At 41.8% G+C, this 24656-nt stretch overlaps 1 protein-coding gene across 1 annotated transcript in view; it reads right to left on the bottom strand.

Annotated features, from left to right (window-relative positions):
* Positions 1-24656, bottom strand: part of Rpa1 (replication protein A1) — a 57557-nt gene that overhangs the window by 23606 nt on the left and 9295 nt on the right. Inside the window, exons 4-5 of the mRNA XM_041665614.1 lie at positions 24501-24609; positions 10538-10626 (exon numbers count right to left, since the gene is read on the bottom strand). Of these exons, the coding sequence (XP_041521548.1) occupies positions 10538-10626; positions 24501-24609 (198 nt within the window). The remainder of the gene's footprint in view (positions 1-10537; positions 10627-24500; positions 24610-24656) is intronic.

Here is a 24656-nt window from a genome sequence, read left to right as displayed (position 1 = left end):
ACCCCGCAACTGACAAAGGTCTGATCTCCAAAATATATAAAGAACTCAAGAAACTAGACCGTAAAAATCTAATCAACCCAATTATAAAATGGGGCACTGAGCTGAACAGAGAATTCTCAACAGAACTTCAAATGGCCAAAAGACACTTAAGGTCATGCTCAACTTCCTTAGCGATCAGGGAAATGCAAATCAAGACAACTTTAAGATACCATCTTACATCTGTCAGAATGGCTAAAATAAAAAACAGCAATGATAGCCTTTGCTGGAGAGGTTGTGGAGAAAGGGGTACACTCATCCATTGCTGGTGGGAATGCAAACTTGTGCAACCACTTTGGAAAGCAGTTTGGCGGTTTCTCAGGAAATTCGGGAACAACCTACCCCTGGACCCAGAAATACCACTCTTGGGAATATACTCAAGAGAGGCCTTATCATACAACAAAAGTATATGCTCTACTATGTTCATAGCAGCATTGTTTGTAATAGCCAGAACCTGGAAACAACCTACATGCCCTTCAATGGAAGAATGGATGAAGAAAGTATGGAATGTATACATATTAGAGTACTACTCAGCAGTAAAAAACAAGGACTTCTTGAATTTTGCATACAAATGGATGGAAATAGAAAACACTATCCTGAGTGAGGTAAGTCAGACCCAAAAAGAGGAACATGGGATGTACTCACTCATATTTGGTTTCTAGCCATAAACAAAGGACATTGCGCCTATAATTAGTGATCCTAGAGAACCTAAATAAGGAGAACCCAAAGAAAAACATATAGGCATCCTCCTGAATATTAACCTTCATCAGGCGATGAAAGGAGACAGAGACAGAGACCCACTTTGGAGCACTGGACAGAAATCTCAAGGTCCAAATCAGGAGCAGAAGGAGAGAGAGTACGAGCATGGAACTCAGGACTGCGAGGGGTGCACCCACACACTGAGACAATGGGGATGTTCTATCGGGAACTCACCAAGGCCAGCTGGCCTGGGTCTGAAAAAACCTGGGATAAAACCGGACTTGCTGAACATAGCAGACAATGAGGACTACTGAGAACTCAAGAACAATGGCAATGGGTTTTTGATCCTACTGCACGTACTGGCTTTGGGGGAGCCTAGGCAGTTTGGATGTTCACCTTACTAGACCTGGATGGAGGTGGGTGGTCCTTGGACTTCCCACAGGGCAGGGAACCCTGATAGCTTTATGGGCTGACAAGGGAGGGGAACTTGATTGGGGGAGGGGGAGGGAAATGGGAGGCGGTGGCGGGGAAGAGACAGAAATCTTTAATAAATAAATAAACGGAAAAAAAGTGTATGTTTATTTGCATCATAAGACGCACTTTTAAAAGTGACCTCCTATCCTCCACTTAAATTCTCTCCTTTAAAAATATTTATCTGTGTATGTGTGGGGCTCACAGATATGTTCATACCTGTGTGTCCCCAGAGGACATCTTGAGGGAGTCAGTCCTAGGGATGGAACAAAGGCCACCAGGCTTGGGGACCAATGCCTTCACCTCCTGAGTCATTTCTACAGTCTCTAAATCATCTAAAGTAGGGAGCCCCAGTTCTCAGAGCCATGCTTGCTGCTGCGTACCTGACAGAACTGGACACGGTGACTGGACACATATTCGATTTCTATAAAAAGATAACCGAGGACCGAGGACTGGCTCGGCTGGCAGACTGAGCGTAAAGACCCTCATTTAATCCCTAGAAAGGGCTGTTGGAGAGGTGAAGTCGGACTGGAGAGGCAGACACAGGGAGATTCCCCAGAGCTCATTAGTCAGCTAGCCCAACTGATGAACCAGGTTCAGTGAGAAGCCTGTCTCAGAAATAGGACGGAGAGTGACAAGACGACACCTGACGCGGAACGTTGGCGTCCCCACACATGTACAAAGATAACCGCCACTCAGGACTGTGCCATGCTCAAAGTCCGAGACAGAAGGTAAAACAGAGTAACCAGAGACTGGCAGAAGAGGGAAACAGAGTTCTGGACGCATCTGCAGCTTCACTTAGGGAAGATTAAACAACACAACGGACTTAAGGTCACTGTGCTGTGCATGTAAAAATGGTAAACACACAGTGATACCTGCCTGTAGCCACAGCTACTCAGGAGGCTGGAGCTCAAGGCCAGCACAGGTAACATAGATAGTCCTTCACCTCAAAGTTAAGCAGTAAGTGTATATTTTACTACAATTTAAAAAAACATACAACACCTTTAATCCCAGCACTCGGGAGGCAGAGGCAGGCGGATCTCTGTGAGTTCGAGACCAGCCTGGTCTACAAGAGCTAGTTCCAGGACAGGCTCCAAAACCACAGAGAAACCCTGTCTCGAAAAAACAACAACAAAAAAAAATAATAATAATAAATAAATAAAAATAAAAAACATACAACAATGTACCTATTCTAACATGTATATTTTTCATTTTTATATGAATTAGTTACAAATTTAGCTGAACAAAATACAACAATAGTATCAGACTCACTGAAGTTTACTACATAACTAACAAGTCTCCAGCTGATAACTGATAGAGCACCTGCCTAGCGCGCACTAGGTCCTGGTGGTACATGGCCCACAATCCCAGCACACAGCGGTAGAAGTAGGTGGGACAGAAATTTAAGGCACTCCTTCTCAGCTACACAGTGAGTTTAGTTCAGTCCGGGATACACGAGACAACAATAACAACTATTATTACTGTTTTTCAGAGGGTTTCCTCTGAACAAGGACCAAGGGCTAAGTGCATTTTCCCAGTAACTGCTATCACTATGATGGAGACAGTACTGCACCCTTTAACATGGTGGAGGAGAGGGAAGCTAGTATTGCTCAGCTCTCTCTGGTTAAGTTCATGTACCACACCACCATGTGCTTAATTTGTAAACAACCAATCCTGACAATAATAACTCTAGTTATGTAGAACATTAGAACGTAAGATGTGGTAATTAGGAAAAGCTACTAATCCACTTAATAGAGAAGTAACCTTTATCTCTTACAATTCTGGTACAAGAGACAGCCCTGAACCAAATGATGGCAAGGATTCCAGAGCATTCTAAACAGCAACAATTGCCCTTCAATTAGCACACTGTAACGCAGCAGCTGCCAGTCCATAGCTGAGGAAAAATCTTTCTAGAAGCCAAAATGATTCTGCAAAGCAAGCCATTTCAGTAGGCTAGATCAAGATAGTAATTCTTCAGCTCTCTAGCTCTGGCTGGCTACACACTGGCTCTATGCCAGGAGGGAAGCAGGAACTGAGAGCAGACTCCAGCTCCTCGGGTAACTTGCACTCATACTGATAATTTTTACTATCTATCATGGCAAGTGAGCTGTGGGCAGAGAAAAATTCACAAACAAACCCATCAACTTCCCAAGCCAAGCGCTTCCTTGACAATAACTAACTAAATAAATAAAAAAGAATAAACAGCCTGCCATGGTGTCGCACACCTTTAATATCGGTAGAGGCAGGCAAATCTCTGTGAGTTCAAGGCCAGCCTGGTCTATATAGGTCCAGGACAGCCAGCTACGTGGTGAGATTCTGTCTCAACCCCCAAACCAAAGAAAACAAACAAACAAACAAAAAAGAATAAACAGAGGATCAATACAATATTTCTAAGCTCCTGATGACAGAAAAGGGAGATGATCAGGCTGAATATAATTCCAATACGAATAGTAAACTAAGTATTGTATGATACATTTAAGTTTGAGCAAACTATTATCACCAGCAGTAAAGACATAAAGGATTTGCATACAAACACACACTGACAAAAATGCAGTCCTAAGTATTACTTAAAAAAACCACCATTCCTACAGTATATGCAGCATGGACTGTGTATGCAGTTCTATATTGCACACTTTGAATCATCTGTCTTTGCTCGGTATGGCAGTAGTAGTAAAAGTTATATTTTGCATTTCAATGCATTCTGGAATTCCTATTGGTTGGGGCTGGGTTTGTTCGCTAACTAATGATCTCCTGACCTTTAAGAGGTCCTGGATTAGGTTCCAGAGGACACAAGTCTGACTTTAGTTCTCAGTCTACTCAGAAGCTGTTGCACCCTGAACTGTAATTGTCTCTCCAACCATGGCTTTTCCACGGTGGCTCAAGTAACAATGACACCCAATAGTAAATGATCCTGGACAGCAGACTCTTCTCAGCCTCTGTACTGCAAGTGATGTGGAAGACAGGGAATGGCCAGGTAAATTGGAGAGAGACAAAGAGATTTTCCCTATAGCTCTGTGGTTCTGACCCCAAAACAAAAATCACCTTTTTGTCTTTCATTTATTACAAAGATTTGTCCCTGAAATACAGTTGGTCTGAGGAAACCATCTAGTTGAATAAATCAAAACGGTAGATAACCAATAGGTTTCTCCCCACCCCTAGACTGTTTTTTGAGATAGTCTTATATAGCCCAGGCTATCCTAGAACTCAATAAGATAAGGATGACTTTAAACGAATTCCCTGGTTTCTACCCCAGAGTGCTGGGATTACAGGAACAAGCCACCAAGTCCATCCCTTCATTCTCATGTTTCTCTGGTTTTAGTTGTTGTTTTGAGACCAGTTTCAAGCTTACAGCAATCCTCTCTAAGCTCCCAGTGTGCTGAGGTATAGGTGTGAGCCACCACAACAGGTCTCTAAAGTCCTAAATTATTAATAGTAATAGTAGTAATGAAGTTTAAAAAAAAGATACATTTTATTTGTTCATTCTGGGTAGATGTGTGCACCTGCATGTGGGTATATACGCATTAATGTAGGTCCTCACAGAGGCCAGAGGCTTCAGGTTCCCTGGAGCTGGAGTTATAGACTATTGTGAGCCACCCAGTGTGGGTGCTGGGAACTGAATTCCTAATTGCTAAACCTTTCTCCAGCCCAGTAATAAAAGTTTTATTCAGATGATAGGTGCAATGGCTTGTGTTTATAATCTCAGGAGGCTGAGACAAGAGGTTCAAGTTTGAGGTCAGTATGGGCTATATAGTAAGTGTCAGGCCAGCCAGAGCTACACAATAAGACATGGTCTCAAAAACAAACATGGGGCTGGAGAGATGGCTCAGTGGTTAAGAGCACTGGCTGCTCTTCCAGAGGTCCTAAGTTCAATTCTCAGCAACCACATGGTGGTCACAACCACCTATAATGAGATCTGGTGCCCATTTCTGTCACGCAGGCATAAGCGGAGAACACTATATACATAATAAATAAATAAATAAATAAATAAATCTTAAAGCATACGTGAGGTCAGAGAGATGCCCCATTGGTTAAGAGCACTGGTTGCTTTTCCAGAGGACCCGGGTTTGATTCCAAACATCCAAATGGCAGCTTGGAACTCCAGTTCCAGGGGGAATCCAATTCCCTCTTCTGGTCTCCACAGGCACCAAGCATGCAAGCAGGCAAAACATTCATGTGCACCGGCTTAGGGTTTTCACATACTGTGAAGAGACACCATGGCCACAGCAACTCTTATAAAGAAGACATTTAACTGGGGTGCTCGCTTACAGTTTCAGAGGTGCAGTCTATTATCATCATGATGGGGAGCATAGTGGTGTACAGGCAGACATGGTGCTGGAGCTGAGGGTGCTATACCTTGCAAACATTAGGAAGTTGACTGCGACACTCGCCAGCCTCTGCCTTCCCAGTTCTGGGATCAAAGGTGTGCCCCACCACCACCCAACTCTAAACTTTCTTTTAGTTCTTTCCAAAAATTGGAAACTTAGGTGGGTGGGATCTTTCTCTAAGATCACCACTCCCTTTATCTCATTTCTTAATCCATCTATCTCCTTGAACACAGAGTTAGATCTATTCTACTTCCTGGTGCTCTTGTTCTCCTCAAAATTTACTTTTTGTAATTTACCCTGCTCAGCTTGCTCCTTTTCATTATAAATCTTCATTACCGTTGTCACTAATATCTACATGACAGAATCTATACTGGACTATTTTGAGATTTCTTCTGCCAACACAATTAATCCAAAACTCTTTGCTTTAGGAACTCAGGACCATGAGGGGTGCACCCACACACTGAGACAATGGGGATGTTCTACTGGGAACTCACCAAGACCAGCTGGCCTGGGTCTGGAAAAGCCTGGGACAAAACCGGACTCTCTGAACATAACGGACAATGAGGACTACTGAGAACTCAAGAACAATGGCAATGGGTTTCTGATCCTACTGCACGTACTGGCTTTGTGGGAGCCTAGGCAGTTTGGATGCTCAACTTACTAGACCTGGATGGAGGTGGGGGGTTCCCTGGACTTCCCACAGGACAGGGAACCCTGATTGCTTTTTGGGCTGGGGGGGGGGACTTAATTAGGGGAGGGGGAGGGAAATGGGAGGCGGTGGCTGGGAAGAGACAGAAATCTTTAATAAATAAATAAATTTAAAATTAAAATAAAAAAAACTCTTTGCTTTGAGTTTCAGGCAGACTCTTTGAACATGGGCAACGGTAGCCACTTTCTTCACCAAAATATCACAAGATACTAAAATTCTCTGAAACCTCTTGAGTGAGCTCCCGACAGTTCAAATAACTCTTAGCACCTCTGTATTCCATGCTCCTACTAATATGGCCCATTAAGCAGTGCTTAAAGTATTCTACTGCTCTCATAACCCAAAGTACCTAAGTCCAAATTCTTCCAAACAAACACATGGTCCAGCCTATCACAGCAGTACCCCAGGCCCTCGTACCAACTTCTGTCTTAGGTAGGATTTCTATTGCTGTGAAGAGACACCATGACCATGGCAACTCTTATAAAGAAGACATTTAATTGGGGTGCTTGGCCACAGTTTCAGAAGTTCAGCCCATTATCATCAGTTGGGGAGCATGGTGGCACACAAATATGTGATGCTGGAGCTGAGAGCGCTATGTCTTGGAGGCAACAGGAAGTCAACTGAGACACTCAGCAGTATCCTGAAACCTCAAAGCCCACCCCCACAGTGACACACTTCCTCCAACAAGGCCATACCCACTCCAAAAAAGCTTCATCCTCTAATAGTGTCACTTCCTATGAGATTATCGGGGCCATATTCAATCTACCGCATGCATTTAAAACAATAAATCAAACAAACAGAAGAACTATCACAAAGCAAAACATCATAAGCAAGTCACAAAGAATCTACAGCTCAGATTCAGAAAGTTGCACTTACATATTTAGGGGTATGTGTAAGGTGTGTGTAGGAAAACAGGCTATGAATTTGAGAGGGAATGATAGGAGAGACATGGAGGGATGGGGGAATGGGAATAGAAAAATCACACACATACGTCTACAATTCATATCTGAACCAAAGAACAACACTCCTTACTTTTAAAAGAACACTTGGAAATTGAGAAGAAAAAGACAAACACAGAAGAAAAAGGGCCAACTACAAAAAACATCTACCTCAGAGGGCAAAAACAAAAGCAAAGGAGCTCTTGAACATTTAAAAGGATTGGCCTCACTCAGAACAGACTAAAGCCTGCACCCACTGCTTCACCTCACAAATCCTTTTCTTTCTTCCTGTTTTGTTTTTTTCCATGCGGGGCACAAGAGGAACATTTGAATTTGGTTAACTGATGTGCATAGCTCCTGAAGGACAAAGAAACACTAAATGTGTTATCTATAAAGGGCAGCAGTGGGCAGAGTATAATTCTCACTACATAAGCCTGAAGTTCTGATTTCAAAGTCATGTATCTCTACTCAAAAATTAAAACAAACATTAATGCTTGTTAAAGAAATGGGGCTGGCTGGGTGGTGGTGGTGCACACCTTTAATTCCAGCACTCAGGAAGGCAGAGGCAGGCGGATCTTTGTGAGTTCGTGGCCAGCCTGGTCTACAAGAGCTAGTTCCAGGAAAGGCGCCAAAGCTATAGAGAAACCCTGTCTTGAAAAACAAAAGCAAACAACAAACAAAACAAACAAACAAGAAAAGGTAAGAAATAGGGCTGGAGAGATGGTTCAGTGGTTAGGAGCATAGCACCCATGTGGAGGCTCGCTGTTACTCCAATTCCAGGGAAGCCAACGCCCTCTTCTGATCTCTGAAAGCACTGAGTGCACAGGGCATGCTTATATACAGGCAAGCAAAACACTCACACACAGAAAAAATGTAAAAGACACAGATATATGATCATCTTAAGTTTCTTTTCTTTTCTTTTTTTCTTCAGGACAGGCTTTCTCTGTGTGTAGCCCTGGCTGTCCTGGAACTGAGATCCAACTGCCTCTGCTTCCCAGAATGCTAGGATTAAAGGTGTGTACCACTACTGCCCAACTTAATATTTATCTTTTTGTACTTTTAGTTTTTTGTTAAAATTTCAATGTTTAAAAACTGTACAGTTGGGCTGGAGAGATAGTTCAGAGGTTAAAAGCACTGGCTGTTCTTCCAGAGGTCCTGTGTTCAATTCCCAGCAGTCACACGGTGGCTCACAACTATCTATAATGAGATCTGGTGCCCTGTTCTATCATGTAGGCATACATACAGTAAGAACACTGTATTCATAATAAATAAATCTTAAAAAACTATACAGTTTTTTAACTATAGTTTTTTAACATACTAATATGAAACATAATGAATATATATGAAATATGTATATATTTCATATACATATGAAAGTATATGAAAGATAATATCTAACATATATGTAAAATTCTGCAATATTCATTCACATAATTTATATAGTTGAACATAATTTTTACAATAACAAAAAACTTTGAAATAAAGACTTTTGGATATATAAGAAATCTGTTCAGGAAATCCCCAATAATAATTTTCATTTTTGCTTGTGTGTCCCTCCAAATCTGTACTACTTGAGACAGGGTTTCTCTCTGAACATGGGGTTTCTGTTCCTTGGCTAGGCTGCAACAAAAGCAGAGGTATTCCAGCAATCCTCCTGCCTCACCTTTCGTGGAGTCAATGTTATAAGTGTGTGTAGGCACCAGGCCTGTTACATGGCCATTGGAATTAGAACTCTGGTCTTCATGAGCTTTTAACTGCTAAGCCATCTTTCTGGCCCCCTAATTTGCATTTCTTGAAGCAACAGACTGTCAGAAAATGGGTATCAGTGGCATAGTCAGCCACAAATGGAACACCTCTAAACACAGACAGACAGACACACACATACACACACAAAGCGGTCAGGGAGGACCCCTGCTCTTATTATCTCCTAGCAGCTATGGTCGCCTACATAAAACCATGAGGCCCTATGCTTAAAATGCACTTGCACATAAACAAATATAAAAGAAAACTTGTAGCAAGACATACTGCACACTGCTTAAAAAATTCAAATGTGCTAACCATATAAATACATTAAAAATAAGACTATGGGAAAAAGCATCCCAGATAATGCTGACTTAGGGAACTAGTGAGGTAGTCTGGTTCTGTGACAATCGAGGCAGATAAAGAAAGGCACTTCATGGACAAGTCATCAAAAGAACAGTTATTCTAACTGGCCATACACTTCAGAATAGGGCTTCAAAACATAGGAGCGAGGCGAACAGAACTTCAAGAGAAACATAAACCTACAATTACAGTCGGAGGGGCTAGAATTCCTCTATCAATTGACATAGCAAGCAAACAAAAAGTCAGGAAGAATCTCGAGTACTTGAACTACACTAATTGGCCCTCCCATTTGTGCAATACTATACAACTACATACACTCTCTTCAAGTGAAGACAGTTTACCAAAAGGTATCCTAATCCAAGGCACAAAAATAAAACTCTAACAGAATTTAATAGAATTTGAAACACACATCTGTTGTTTATCAAAAAGGAAAAGTTATCAGTAGCAGAAAAGATCTTTAGAAAATCTCACACTTGTATTAGCATTGTTGTATGAGCCAAACACAGCGGCATAGCGGTGGCTGAGGCAGCAGGATGAAGCCTGGGGAAGCCACTGGGTCAAGACATCACTAGTGGATTCAACTTAACATTTAAGGAGGAAATAGCAGGGACCCTACATGAACCTAAAAAATACAAAATGAATATTCTCCAGATCACCCTGTGTGGTCAGGATTACTCAGATACCAAAATCAAACTGAAACAAGAAACCATAGATTAAAGTGACTCAGAGGGGGCTGGAGTGGGCTCAGTGGCTAAGAACATGGACTACTCTTGCTAAACTCTGCCCATAACTTACCAGAGAACCAGCTTGCCCTCCAGGCACAGACACACACAAACATGAACAAAAATAATAAAAATAAATCTTAAAAAAAGATGCAAAAAATACTAAAAAAAAAAAATCAAATCATACTCGCAAAGCAAATCCAAGTCTATGAAAGGAATAACCCACCACAAATCCAGACTATCCCAGACATTCCAGGTTGCTTTGGCATCTGAAAATCAATCACTGTAATCCACTATATTAGCTGACTGAAACAGAAAAGGCGTTTGATAAAATTCGCCATTCATTCTTAACAAATCCTGTCTTTAAAAAAAATTAACAAATAATAAAATAAAGCAACAACAAATAGGACAAAATAAGTTGGTCTCTACCCCTTCTCCTGATTCACCATTTTATTAATACTACTAAATCACAAAGCGGTGTTCTGGTCTACAAAGCTGTATCCAACTGAGGGCTACAACCTACAAGGAAGATTTTACCTTCATTATAGGGCACTGGGTTCCCAATTTTTACTCCAACTGCTTCAGCTGACTTCACAACTTCCACGTCCATCAAAATAACTACTCTCCTACAAAGACAAACAGACACAAGTTAGAAAAAAGAACTCTGGAGCTTTGAGAAGAACTAAACTTTAATGATTGTCTGGCTAAACTGTGTCCTTTATAAACCTTTTCTCACTCACGAATAACTTGAGAAGTGTTAATTCCTATGTAAATACTTCATTCACTAGTTACCCACACCGATGTTTTTTTGGAATGACTATATGGTATTTATTTCTTATCTAGTTCCTTAATTAAAACAGTACACCTTTCTATGTGCCATTATCTTCATGGAGACACTGATATAAGAATTCAGATTATTAAATACAAAATCCTACAGCACAAAAAGATGACCTGTTTTCAGAACCATTACTTTTTCCCAGAGAATACTTGCTGTGCAAGCACGAAGGCCTGAGTTTGATCCCTAACACCCATATAAACAGATAAGTCGGGCCACAGTGGTGCACACCTTTAATCCCAGCACTCGGGAGGCAGAAGCAGGCGGATCTCTGAGTTCGAGGCCAGCCTGGTCTACAAGTGCTAGGTCCAGGACAGGTTCCAAAGCTACACAGAGAAACCCTGTCTCAGAAAAAACAAAACAAAACAAAAAGCCAGTCAGATGTGGTAGCGCATGCTTATAATTCCAGTGCTGGACAGTCAGCCTAGCATAACCAGCAAGTTATAGGCTAGTGTACCTATCTCAAAAAGAAAAGTAGATGATACCTAAGGAACAATACCTCTGCTTCCACAGGTACACGCACAAGTACTTACACACATGCATCAACACACACACACACACACACACACACACACTTCTTTTTAAAGTGCTCATGTGAGTTTATGGTCTGGCTCTGCTATGCTACCACCTTCAGCTAATCTCGTCTCAGCAATTCAAGTGTGCTGCCCTCTAGCCCAGCTGTTTTCTTTCAGTTCCTGGCAGAAGCCATGCTTCCTCCTGCCACAAAGCCTACACACGGTCCTCCAACTGCATTTTTTTCCCATTCTGCTTCATCTAATATGCACTTTTTAGTTCTTTTTTTTTTTTTTTTTTTTTTGGTTTTTCGAGACAGGGTTTCTCTGTGGCTTTGGAGCCTGTCCTGGAACTAGCTCTGTAGACCAGGCTGGTCTCGAACTCACAGAGATTCACCTGCCTCTGCCTCCCGAGTGCTGGGATTAAAGGCGTGGGCCACCAACGCCCGGCCACTTTTTAGTTCTTATCTCAAACTTGGAACTGAACCAGGGACTTATTCAAGCTAAGAGAATGCTCTACCACAGAGCTACGCCCCTTCAACCTCTATCTCAAATATCATTTCAAAAGACATTTTCTTGGTCTCTCATTTAGATCAGTTTCTTTGTCTGACTACAACCACGATTTCATTCCTTCAGAACATTATTTTTAGTTTTAAATTGATTAGTTATTTCTACTAGACTGTACTTTCACTAAGTGCAGGTAGCCAGTTACAGTGCTTGATTAAGCAACAGCCCAAAGATGTCACTTAATACCTACACAAGATGTCACGATGTCGTCTGCAAACTAAAAGAACTACCCACAGAAGGTCAGCTCTCAGTAGGTAAAGTGCTTGGGCAATTCTGAGTGTTAGCACTGGAGTTCAGATGCCCAGAAACCCAAATAAATGCCGGGTGGATGTGGTAATCCTCCTGTAATTCCATCTTTCAGAGGGGGAATCCCCAGCACAAGCTGGTTAGCAAGACAAGCCATACTGCAGAGTTCTGGGCTTGTCTAAGACCCTGCCTCCATGAAACTCAGGAGTGGAAAAGTAGTTAAGGATAATGACTCCCAAGCCTTGGATTTGCATGTTCATGTACAAATGTTAACGTGCACGCACACACACATGCACATCACATGTACATACACATGAAACCTGAGAAAAGATAAAAAGCTGCAACAGAAAAATGGAATTTGAAGGCAATTAACCACGGAGGGGGGGGGCGGTGACAGAAAAGAGGATGATGGACTGAAGGAAAGCCAGCTAGTGGCAATAAAAAGGGGCGGGGCAGGCAAATGTGAGCAAAGATGAAGCAATAACCACACTTCACTGTTTGGATGGTCTGGCTGCTGAAGGCTGGACTTTACATATGATTCAATATGTGCTACCTTTATCAAGTTATCCTTCCAGGGTTATGGCACTTTAACAAAACAAGCCTGAAAAAATGATCTGCTATGAACTGGATATAGACGATCTGTTAAAGCTACCCGCTCAGTCAAATGTGGCAGTGCATGCTTACAATTCTAGCACTTGAGATCAGGAGTTCAAGGATTACCTCAGATGCACAGTGAGTTAGAAGCCAGCCTGCGCTACATGATATCATGCTCCAGAAACCAAAAATAAAAGACAAAACAAAACAAAAAAGAAACATTAAAAAACAAACAAACAAAACAACTATCTAGGGCTGGAGAGATGTCTCATCAGTTAAAGTGTATACTGCTCCTGCTGAGAACCAGAGTTTGGTTCCGAGTACCAGCATCTAGCAGTTCATCATTGCCTTTAGCCCCAGTTCCAAGGCACGATGTCTCTGGTTTCCAAAGGCACTTCCCCAACATATCACATGTATGCATAACCACAAAGACACACACACACACACATAATTAATTTGTTTTAAATTTTATCTTGGGCTGGGAGAAATGGTTAGTAAATAAAAGCACTGGCTGCTCTTCCAGAGGACCTGCTTGAGTCCGAACTCCTACATGGTGGCTCACAACAACCACCTGTAACTCCAGATCCAGAATATCTGACACCTTCTTTCGCCCTCTGTAGACACCAGACACACACGTGGTACATACACATGCAGGTAAAACATTCATAAACACAAAATTAAATTTTAAGAAATCTAAAATTCTAACAAAATATTAAAAATGTATTCCATCTTATAACACATATATACATTAAATGAAATAAAGCAAGATGAATACAACTGCATAGTCTAATAATACACCAAACCCATTTTACAGAGAACATAGGTAACCTTTACAGGGATACCATAGCAAAATACAGACTATGGGAATACAGAATATGAGAAACTGTAAGGATAAGAGACAAAGGAGGAACATATGGGTGTTAGAAGCTCTCCAGAGCATCAACCTACTGCTATGTTAATTTACTTTGGCTCCTGATTCAAATATGAATGTATATGCAAATGTATACAGACACATACACATATAAGCATTTATAAATTCATATATATGAGTAGTTGGAACATGAACACTGCTGGATATTTACTTTAGGTGCAAATGGTACCTGCCTTTCATTTTTGTGTGCATGGATGTGTGTAGTATGAATGAGTGCATGCTTGTGTGTGCATACATATGCATGTGGGTGCACGTGTTGCATGTGTGTGTATGTGCACAAGCCTGAGATCAAGACACCAGTAAGTTGAGTGCCTTTTTGTCCCCCTCGGGACAGGGTTTCTCCACAGGTTTGGATCTTGTCATAAACTTGCTATGTAGGACAGACTGGCCTCAAACTCACAGAGATCTGCCTCTGCCTCTGCCTCTGCCTCCTGAGTGCTGGGATTAAAGGCGAGCGCCACCACTGCCTGGTGTTGGGTGTCTTCTATTACTCTCCACACTTCATTCATTTACTTATTAGAGACAAGTCTCTCTAAGTAGTCCTGGCTGTCCTGGAATTCATTCTGTAGACAAGGCCGGCTTTGAACTCAGAAAACTTCCTGCCTCTGCCTCCCAAGGCTGGGTTTAAAGGAGTGTTCCATTATGCCCAGCTTTTTATATTTATTTACTTATTATGAGTGTGTTTGCATGCACACACTTGTGCTTCAGGAGTTGGTTGTACAATGTGGGTTCCGGGGGATCAAACTCAGGTCTCAGGCCTGGTGATAAGTGCCTTTACCTGCTCAACCATCTCACCACACCCTCCACCTTAATTTTTATCTTTTAGTTTTCTAAGACAGAGCGTCACTATGTAGCTATGGTTGTTCTTGATTTGATGCGTAAACCAGGCTGGTCCTGAATTTAGAGATCTGCCTGCCTCTGCCTCTGGAGTACTAGAACTAAAGGTGTGGGCCACCCTGCCCAGCCTTCTCCCTTTGTTTGGTTGTTTGTTTGTTACAGTATCTCTGAGCCCAGAGCTCACCAACTGGGCAGACTTGCTGCTAGTATGCTCTGGGGATCCACCTTCCTCCCACCTCCAGCACCAGGGCCAGAGTAGTGTCGCCATGCTTAGCTTTTTATATGGGCGGTGGGGATCCCAACATCGTGCTTATGAGGCAAGCACCTTACTGAGTTGTCTCCTCAACTCCAGTACTTATTTTTCAAAACTAGTTGATCATTTAAATAAAAATGCTAAAATGTCTACATGTGAAATACTGTATCTGATTCTTACTTCAAAATTATCTAGAGTATATGTGGGAAAAAACAGGGACAGAGCAGGACCCGATGTCAAGTGCTATCTAAGTGAGCGCTACAGGGACTCAATTCCACTGTGTGCTCTGTATACTCTTACATGTTCAAAATCACATAACATATAAAACTGATTTGAGGAAAAAGAAAGGAAAGTAAGAGGATTATTTTTTAGATACAGGATTTATTATGTAACCACAAAAGAACAGTTCAATATTAATCGGTTAAAATAATTCATACTATTAAAGGATTAAAAATAATATGATTATATCAAGCTGTTGTAAAAGCTTTTCAAAAAATTCAGGAGCCATTCCTGCAAAACCCCAAGACTGAACATGATAAAGCATGTGCACTTTACAAGATAAGTGATGCTAAGCACTGACACCAAAGGCAGCTCCACTGTTATCCAGCTAGAGAGGGTACCTGCTGCTACACTGTCAGCATGGCTTTAATGGTGCTGACTGATTCAGAACCATTAAAAACAAAGAGACAGGCCAGGTGAGAGGGCTCAGTGGCTCAGAGCACTTGCCACACAAGCCTCACACCCACATCTGATCTCTGGTAGCCGTACTGAAGGAGAAAACCAGCTCCTGAAAGGTGTGCTCTGACTTTCACACGTGCACAGACACGTTCTTCCAATAATAAAACACTCAATTATGTCATAGCATATGTGTCCCTACATACATGTGCCCTGCACAAATAATATACAAATGTAAAGAAAAAAACTCAAAAACAAATAATAAAGAGATAGTTATCTAAAAAAATTCAAGGCTATCAATGGTAAGATATCACATTCTTGGATGAAACACCCAATGTCAAAATATATCAACTCAATGCAATTATGCGCATTCAAACAAGACCTCTGCTTGGTTTTTGAACTTGATATAACTCTTAAAATTCATATGGAAGAAAAAAACATGAAAACTGCCAACCAAAAGTCACTAAAATACCCACAGATGGTATTTTCACAGCACATAATTACAAGGACAGTGAAAGATGCGCAGATTATCCACCCTGGCCTGCTGCAGAGATGGTAGATGGGTAGAGGAGTTTGGGAAAGTAGTCTAGTAAAAGCTTTTAACTAGCAACTTCTCCCCTAGATATTCACCCGTGCCCATGTCACCAGGACACAACTCCCAGGAGAATCTGTACATGGATCAAGGTAGTAGCTGCATTTAATTAACACACATCCTCTTGTATGCTTTAAACATCTCTAGATTACCTACGATAGTCAACATGATGCAAATAATGCTATACTGTATTATTTGGCGCCTAATATAAATATGGCTGTATATGTTCATACAATATTTCCCCTGAATACCTCTGGTTAGTTGACTGCGCAGACTGAGAATCCACAGGAAAAGGGCCAATCATATAAAAACGTGTACACTAATCTTCAGCGCAGTATTTAAAATGCACGCAGACAAACAAACCAACAGCCCAGAAACTGAAAAACAAGATAAGCAAAATGTGCTGGGCCTAGAGGCCCAGGTCTGTCATCTCAACTAACTGGAAAGTTAAGGCAGGAGGAGCTCAAGTTCAAGAACAGCCTAGGTAACTTAAGCAAGACACTGTCTCAAAATAAAAAATAAAGAGGGCTGGGAATGTAGCATGTAGCTCAGTGGTAGACCTGCTGCCGAGCGTGCATGCTAACCCCAGTACAAAAAAAAAAAAAAGGAGAAAGATAAGCAAAATGTGATCTGTCTATCCAACAGAATATTACAGCCACAAAGAGGAATGAAGTAGTAACACGTCCTAGACCTGAAAATACTAAATAAAACAATGTCAAAAAGGACCAGATATTTTATGACTCCATTTACATGAAATGTCCAGAGTCAACAAATCTATAGGCACAAAAAGATCAGTGGCTCTCTGGGATCCAGAGATCTGGGATTAGTAGCTAAAGGGTATAGAGTTTCTTTGTGGGAGTAAAAAAAATGTTCTAAAATTAATTGTGATAATGACTGTTTAACACTGTGAAGTGTTCCAAATAATTTCAGACTTTCAAAAGCTGTCAGTGACACATGAACACACGATCAGATCAGGGGGAAAAGTGACAAATTCAGAATAGATACCAGTCTCTTTACATCTGTGTTTGCCACCAACTATCAATTTTCCACACAGTTATCACAGTTCACTTTTGTGTTTTCAGGTCTCATTTTATTTGTGGCTTCTGGGAGAATCTCATAGCAGCCCAGGTTGGCTGCAAACTCACTACAGCTTCTTCTAATCCTCCTGCTTCCCTCTTCCAAGTGGTGGGATTATAGGGGTGTGCACTACGCCTGGGTCTATGTGGTCTCAGGCATGCTAGACAAGCATAGTACCAAATGAACCACATCCCCAGGCCTATCAGAGGAACTCTGCAAACCTTTAAAAGATTATAACACAGTGAAAAACACCACACTGTGCTGGACTACTTGTCTACCATGTGTGAGGCCCTCAGTGGAAAAGAAGTTAAAAACTTTCACAACTCAGGGCTGATTATGTAGTTTTCTATACAAAGCCCAGTGTTCAATCCCCAGCACCATGGAAGTCTGCCTGGGCTATGTGAGATGAGACCCTTTCTCATTAAATAAAATAAAAAATTTAAAACACCCGTTCAAAACCCTCTGGCTTGGCCTCCCATCACACTCAGAAAAAAAATTCTCACTGGCCCTCTATGTGCTGCCTATTTGGAAAAGAAACTAAATTAGATTCCTCACTCATGTCATATGTAAAAATAAACCTCATCTGGCCGGGCGGTGGTGGCGCACGCCTTTAATCCCAGCACTCGAGAGGCAGAGGCAGAGGCAGGCGGATCTTCGAGGCCAGCCTGGTCTACAAGAGCTAGTTCCAGGACAGGAACCAAAAACTTCAGAGAAACCCTGTCTCGAAAATCAAAAAAAAAAAAAAAAAAAAAAAAAAACAAAACATAACACAAACCCTCATCTGATGTACTAAAATATGGTCAAGGGCTGGAGAGATGGCTCAGAGGTTAAGAGCAGTGCCTGCTCTTCCAAAGGTCCTGAGTTCAATTCCCAGCAACCACATGGTGGCTCACAACCATCTGTAATGAGGTCTGGTGCCCTCTTCTGGCCAGCAGGCATACACACAGACAGAATATTGTATACATAATAAATAAATATTTAAATAAAAACTAAAAAAAAAAAAAAAAAAAAAAAAAAAAAAAAAAAAAAAAAAAAAAAAAAAAAATAAAATATGGTCAAAAATCTGGTCAGATGCTGGGCGGTGATAGCACATGCAGATATTTGTGAGTTCGAGGCCAGCCTGGTCTACAAAATCAGTTCTAGAAACCTTGTCTAGAAAGACGCCTTCCCCCAGCCCCCCCCCCCCCCCGGAAAAGAAAAGAATTTAATCAAAAGTTTCTTCAGCATTATGATCCAGAGGTCATAATGGGAAAAATACAAATACAGATTTTTTTTTAAAAAAAAAATGCCCTCAATTCTACACCACAAAATACCATATACAAATAGACCAAGGCAGAATGGAAAAACATGTAAAACAGACAACAGGTTTACTATTTCTGTAAATAAAAATAAATAAAAATTAAAGGACAAAGTATTAAGTACTGGAGAGTTGAGTCAGGGATTAAGAACACTGGCTACTCTTCCTGAGGATCCAGGTTCGATGGCTCATAACCATCTACAACTCCAGAGGATGCAATCAATGTCTTCTGGAGCCCATGGACACCAGGCACACATATGGTGCAAAGATATACATGCCACAGACAGAACCCCCATACACACAAAATTTTAAAAAATAGATACATGTCAAAAAACTTTTTTTTTTTTTTTTTTTTTTTTTTTGCTTTTTCGAGACAGGGTTTCTCTGTAGCTTTGGAGCCTGTCCTGGAACTAGCTCTTGTAGACCAGGCTGGCCTCGAAGATCCGCCTGCCTCTGCCTCCCGAGTGCTGGGATTAAAGGCGTGCACCACCACTGCCCGGCTCAAAAAACATTTTTAAAGGACAAAGTAACGGCTGATGAGACAGTTCAGTGAGTCACAGTACTCATTGTGCAAGCACAAGGTCTTGAGTTCGAATCCTCAAAGTTAAGACTGGTGTTCCTGTAAAGTCTAGAAGGGTCAAAGACCACCAGCCTAGCAAAAACAAAAACAACAACAACAACAAAAAAAAAAAACAGTCATCTCCGGGGTTAGCGAGAGACTCTCAAGGGAATAAGAGTCACTGAGGAAGACATCGGGGTTCTAAGAGCATGTGAGAGAGCGCATACCACCCACACGTGCGTGGACATACATTTCTTTTTAATCTACAAACATTAAAACAGGCTGGTAATAGGCTCAGTTGGTAAAGACCTGCTGCATAAACCTGGTGACCAGAATTCAATCCCCAGAAAACTGGAGAGAACCAACCTCTTCATGTACACCATAACAAGAACACGCACATGTACACCACAACAAGTGAACATGTATGTGTGTACACACATGGAATAATAAAGTAAAATCAAAACTTCAAATATTTAAAATAAAAATTTAAAAGACGAAGTACATAAGCCGAATACAGAAAAAAAAGCTACAGTCAATAAACATTTGTGTAAATGACAACAAGGACAACTATTTAAAAGAATTAAGCTGGGTTTGGTGGTGCAGCTTCTAATCTGAGAATTAAGGAAGTTGAGGCAGCCTAGGCTATCTACATACTAAGGCTGAGGCCTTAAAAATGTAGCAAAAATTTGTCTCAAAATAAATAGGGGACCAGAGAGATGGCTCAGTGACTAAGAGGACTAGCTGCTCTTCCAGAGAACCCAGGTTCAATTCCCAGTACCCACATAGCAGCTCACAACCATCTGTAAATCCAAGGGATCCTCTGGCTACCACAGGCACTAGGCACACACGTCGCGCGCGTGTGCGCGCGCGCGCACACACACACACACACACACACAAGATCCATTCACATAAAATAATTAAGTTAAAAATAATTAAGAGAAGCCGGGCGGTGGTGGCGCACGCCTTTAATCCCAGCACTTGGGAGGCAGAGGCAGGCGGATCTTTGTGAGTTCGAGACCAGCCTGGTCTACAAGAGCTAGTTCCAGGACAGGCTCCAAAACCACAGAGAAACCCTGTCTCGAAAAACCAAAAAAAATAAAAAAATAAAAATAATTAAGAGGAACCAGGCAGTAGTGACGCATGCCTTTAATCCCAGCACTCGGGAGGCAGAGGTGGATCTCTGTGAGTTTGAGGCCAGCCTGGTCTACAAAGCGAGTTCCAGGACAACCTGGGCTCTTACAAAGAAAAACCATGTCTTGAAACCACCCCCATCCCAGCAAAAAGAGAGAAAGAGAGAGAGAGAGAGAGAGAGAGAGAGAGATAAAGGCAAGGAACAGATAAATTCAGACATATACACAGGCTCTCAGCAGAAGTATGAAACAGACACGCCATTTGCCATGCTCCAGTGTGAGCCAGGGCGGAGTCATGAGCAGAACTGCGCTCAGTAGAGAGAAGCTTTGCAGTGTCTCCCGGCAAGGACTGTAGTCGATCCCAGAAAAGCTCTCCAGCCTCTCCCTCAACCATGCCCTAGAAGTCAGAAAGAAGCTCTGCTTGTAGAACTCAAGACAGTCTGGAGCGAAGATAACAGACCCCAGGCAGGCAGGCTGGCAGAACTGTCCACAACTGTTCACACTATGTGTATAGAAAAGAAGAAATGACACAGCAACAGTTCAACACACAATGTACAAAATGAAAGGAACAAGGCACACGAGAAAGAGCCTGGCAAACAAGAAAGCCTACGCCGAGAGTGAGACTTCCCAGAAGGGAATCGTAAAATAGACTGAATTCATTAAAATAAGAGCCAAAGATAAACCAAATTAGATAAAAAAAAAAAAACAGGACGAAATAACATTACACGTTGACAGTTGATACTGTCAACCTGACAGAATAGAACCACAGTAGACAAATCTCTGGGTATGCCCCTGAAGGGGTCTTCAGATTAGATTAACCGAGGTGAGAAGATCCACCATAACTGGGGTGACACCATTCTATGGACTGAGGTCCCAGACTGAATAAAAAGACTCTAGATGCCATGATGGACTGTACTCTCAAACTGTGAACCAAAAGATCCCTTCTCCAAGCTGATTTTTATCAGATACTTTTGTCATACCAATGAGAAAGGATAATAGAAGATTCAATACTTAAAATATAAACAAACTTTATTTGCATGTTTGAGATTCTGAAGATCATGGGCCAGTTTTATGTAACACAAGGTCTGTTAGCTAAGGGTAATGGTTCGTATCTGTAATCCCAACTGCTGTGGAAGCAGTAAAAGCACTGCAAATTAAAGGCCAGTCAAGGCAGTTGATAAGAGACCGCCTCAAAATTGAAAGAAACAAGCTGGGCGGTGGGGGCCGCACACCTTTAATCCCAACACTCAGGAGGCAGAGGCGAGATGGGTAAATTTCTATGAATTCAAGGCCAGCCTGGTCTATACAGTGAGTTCCAGAACAGCGAAGACTACACAGAGAAATCCTGTCTTAAAAAAAAAGAAGAAAGAAAGAAAAGAAACAGCTGGTACAAACGGAAGGGCGTGTGAAATACCTCCTGGGGATATGTATCTACCACAGTATTCCACTACACCAAGAAGCCACATTGAGTTCACAAAAGAAACTGTAGAGGCCAGAAGTCAACTTCAGGTATCAATCAATACTCAGGAACCATTCACCTCGATTTTTCCTTTGTTTTGAAACATGTAGCCCAGGCTGGTCTAGAATTTGCTTTAAATGAAGATGACCTTAATTTTCATTCAGATCCTCATGATTACCCCAGATACTGGGATTACAAGCATACACCTCTAGACCTGGTTTAGATGGTGTTACCAACCAAACCCAGGGCAGTGTGAACGCTAGGCAAATACCACCAAATGAGGTACATTCCCAATGCCAATCCTTTTCCTTTTAAACCTTAGGTATTTATTGTGTGCATGTGCGTACGCATATACACCATTCAGAGGACAGCTTCTAGAGAGACCATTCTCTCCTGCTACCATGAGGGTCATGGGACTGAACAAGGGCCTCGGGCCTCATTAGTCACCCACCTTTGTCTGTCCATCTGTCCGTCCGCCCGCCTGCCCACCCACCTATCTATCTACTTAAGTATTGGGTTTTTTTTGAGACAGGGTTTCTCTGTGCAACAGTCCTGACTGTCCTGGAACTAGCTTTGTAGACCAAGCTGGCCTCGAACTCACTGAGATCCGCCTGCCTCTGTCTCCCAAGTGCTGGGATTAAAGGTGTGGCACCACCACTGCCCAGCAGATCTTATTTTTTGAGACAGTCTCTCACTAAGACCTGGGACTTCCCAGTTAGACTAGGCTGGCAAGGAGGGGAACACCAATGACTCACTTACCTCCTTTGCCTGCCCTCCCCAACCAGGGACCCAACTACCTCCTCTTCCCACCCCCCAACCCCCTGGAACTTGCGCCACTGGACCTGATTTCTTAGAAAAAAACTCAGATTCTCACGCTTGCCTACCAAGCAATTTATCAATGGGGTGTTGTTATCTCTCCAGCCCACTAAAGATGAGAGTTTTAACATCCACAAAATTTCCCTGTAAGAACTGCTAAAAGACGTTTGTAAAAAACTTTAAAAAAATGGAAACTGCCAAGTGTATGAGCACATGACTTTACTTAGTGCTCAGGAGACAGAAGCAAGCAGATCTCTGTGAGTTATGGACCGGACCACATAGTTCTGGAAAGAAAAGAAGAAAAGGGAGGGACAGAGAAAAAAAAACAGATAAACAACAAGACACGGTAAACTAGAATCAATCTACAGGAACCAGAATAAATAATGACCATAAAGAATGAGGTCAGGGCTAGGATCTGAGTGCCTAGAGGCATGGGGTCCTTTCTAGCTATGCTCAGCTCTGTAAAAACAAAACAAAAAACACAACAGAGATCACTTTATGCTGGGGGACAGGGGGTGGCGCACGCCTTAAATCCCAGCACTAGGAGGCAGAGGCAGAGGCAGATGGAGTTTGAGGCCAAGCTGGTCTACAAGAGAGACCTGCTTTATTTTGGGAGGGTAGTAATAAATTGATCTATTTTGAAATATCTGTCGATTCAAATACAAATTTTAAAAGTTAAGAATCACCATATAAACAAGAGACTATCAGTTTACGACAGAGACAAAAAAAAAAAGCAAAGCAAAACCACAGTAATACACATACAGTAGCATACTCAAAAGATGCAGGAGTAGGGATGTTTCATGGTTAAGAGTACTTGCTGTTCTTGCAGAGAAACCAACATCCACAAGGCTGTTTCACAACCAAGCCTTTAATCCCAGCACTCAGGAGGCAGAAACAGACAAGATTTCTGTGAGTTAGAGGCCAACCTGGTCTATATAAGCTAGACAAGGCTAAACAGCGAAACCTTGTGTCAAAGATAGACAAACAGAAAAAGATTTTTTTAAAATTAACACCATGTATAAACTTACCAATCAAATCTTAAATTGAATTTTTAAAAGATATCCAAAATCGACAACAGAAAGGATAAATGTTAAAATTAGAATACATATAGCCAGTTAATATGAACTGAAAAAAAGTGTTTCAAAATATACAGAGAATGAGCCGGGCGGTGGTGGCGCACGCCTTTAATCCCAGCACTCGGGAGGCAGAGGCAGGCGGATCTCTGTGAGTTCGAGACCAGCCTGGTCTACAAGAGCTAGTTCCAGGACAGGCTCCAAAACCACAGAGAAACCCTGTCTCGAAAAACCAAAAAAAAAAAAAAAAAAAAAAAAAAAAAAATACAGAGAATGAAGCTGGAGAGATGGCTCAGCAGTTAAGAGCACTAGCTGCTCTTCCAGAGGATCCTGGTTCAGTACCAGCACCCACATGGCAGCTCACAACTGTCTAATTGTAGTCCCATGGGATCCAGTACCTTCTTCTAGTGTGCAGGTATACATGTAGACAAAAGACCCACATACATAAAATAAATAAGTCTTAAATTACACACACATACATGTAATATAACATATATTGACATAATTTCATCAACACTGGAATGCTGATATTTGATTTCCATGTGTTTTGGTTGCAGCCCATCATTGAAAATAAAAATGAGAAAAAAGTACAGCAACCTCTCCCTAAAATAGTTGTTTTTAAATTACGTCATTGTTTTAGTGAGGGAGTGACAGTTCTGCTCGTGCCACATTTCTAGCATGTAGCATCCTGCAAGTACTCAGCCAAATTCTACACTGGCTCAACACACCGACTACAAAAGACTCAAGATCACAAAAAAGGAACCAGACTGCATAATTAAATGTTTCTTTCGTTGATTCAACAATATTAACAATAATGCTGAAGAATCCAGAAATAAGTAGAATTGTGCATTCTACTCTTTCTTCTGGGATTTCCAGTTTGTTTCTTCTGCCATTTCTCCCTTGATGCCACAGTTGAGTCACCGAGTTCAGCTGAAGCTCTTCGCTGCCTTGTTAAAACACCTCCCTGAACTTTAGCACTTGGCCCCTTCCCTGTCCAAAAGTCAGTTCCCGAGCTACAGTGGAACAAGTGGAAAACAAAGCACATACCTTCCGTCTTTCAGGGTGTTAACGATGAATCGGTTGACCTGGCAGATACAGTTGCTGGCCAGCTGCCCCTCCTCGACAAGAGGGTTCAGCTGTGTGGCCAACATGAATGCTGCAAAGCAAAGAGAGAACTTCAGCCCCCAGTCTTAATCTGAGAAC

The sequence above is a fragment of the Microtus oregoni genome, unplaced genomic scaffold (genome assembly GCF_018167655.1).
Source record: "Microtus oregoni isolate MIOR12 unplaced genomic scaffold, Mior012 000015F_ref0000493, whole genome shotgun sequence".
NCBI lineage: Eukaryota > Metazoa > Chordata > Mammalia > Rodentia > Cricetidae > Microtus > Microtus oregoni.
Note: the sequence above shows the minus strand (reverse complement) of the source record. Positions and strands in the feature narration are given on the sequence as shown.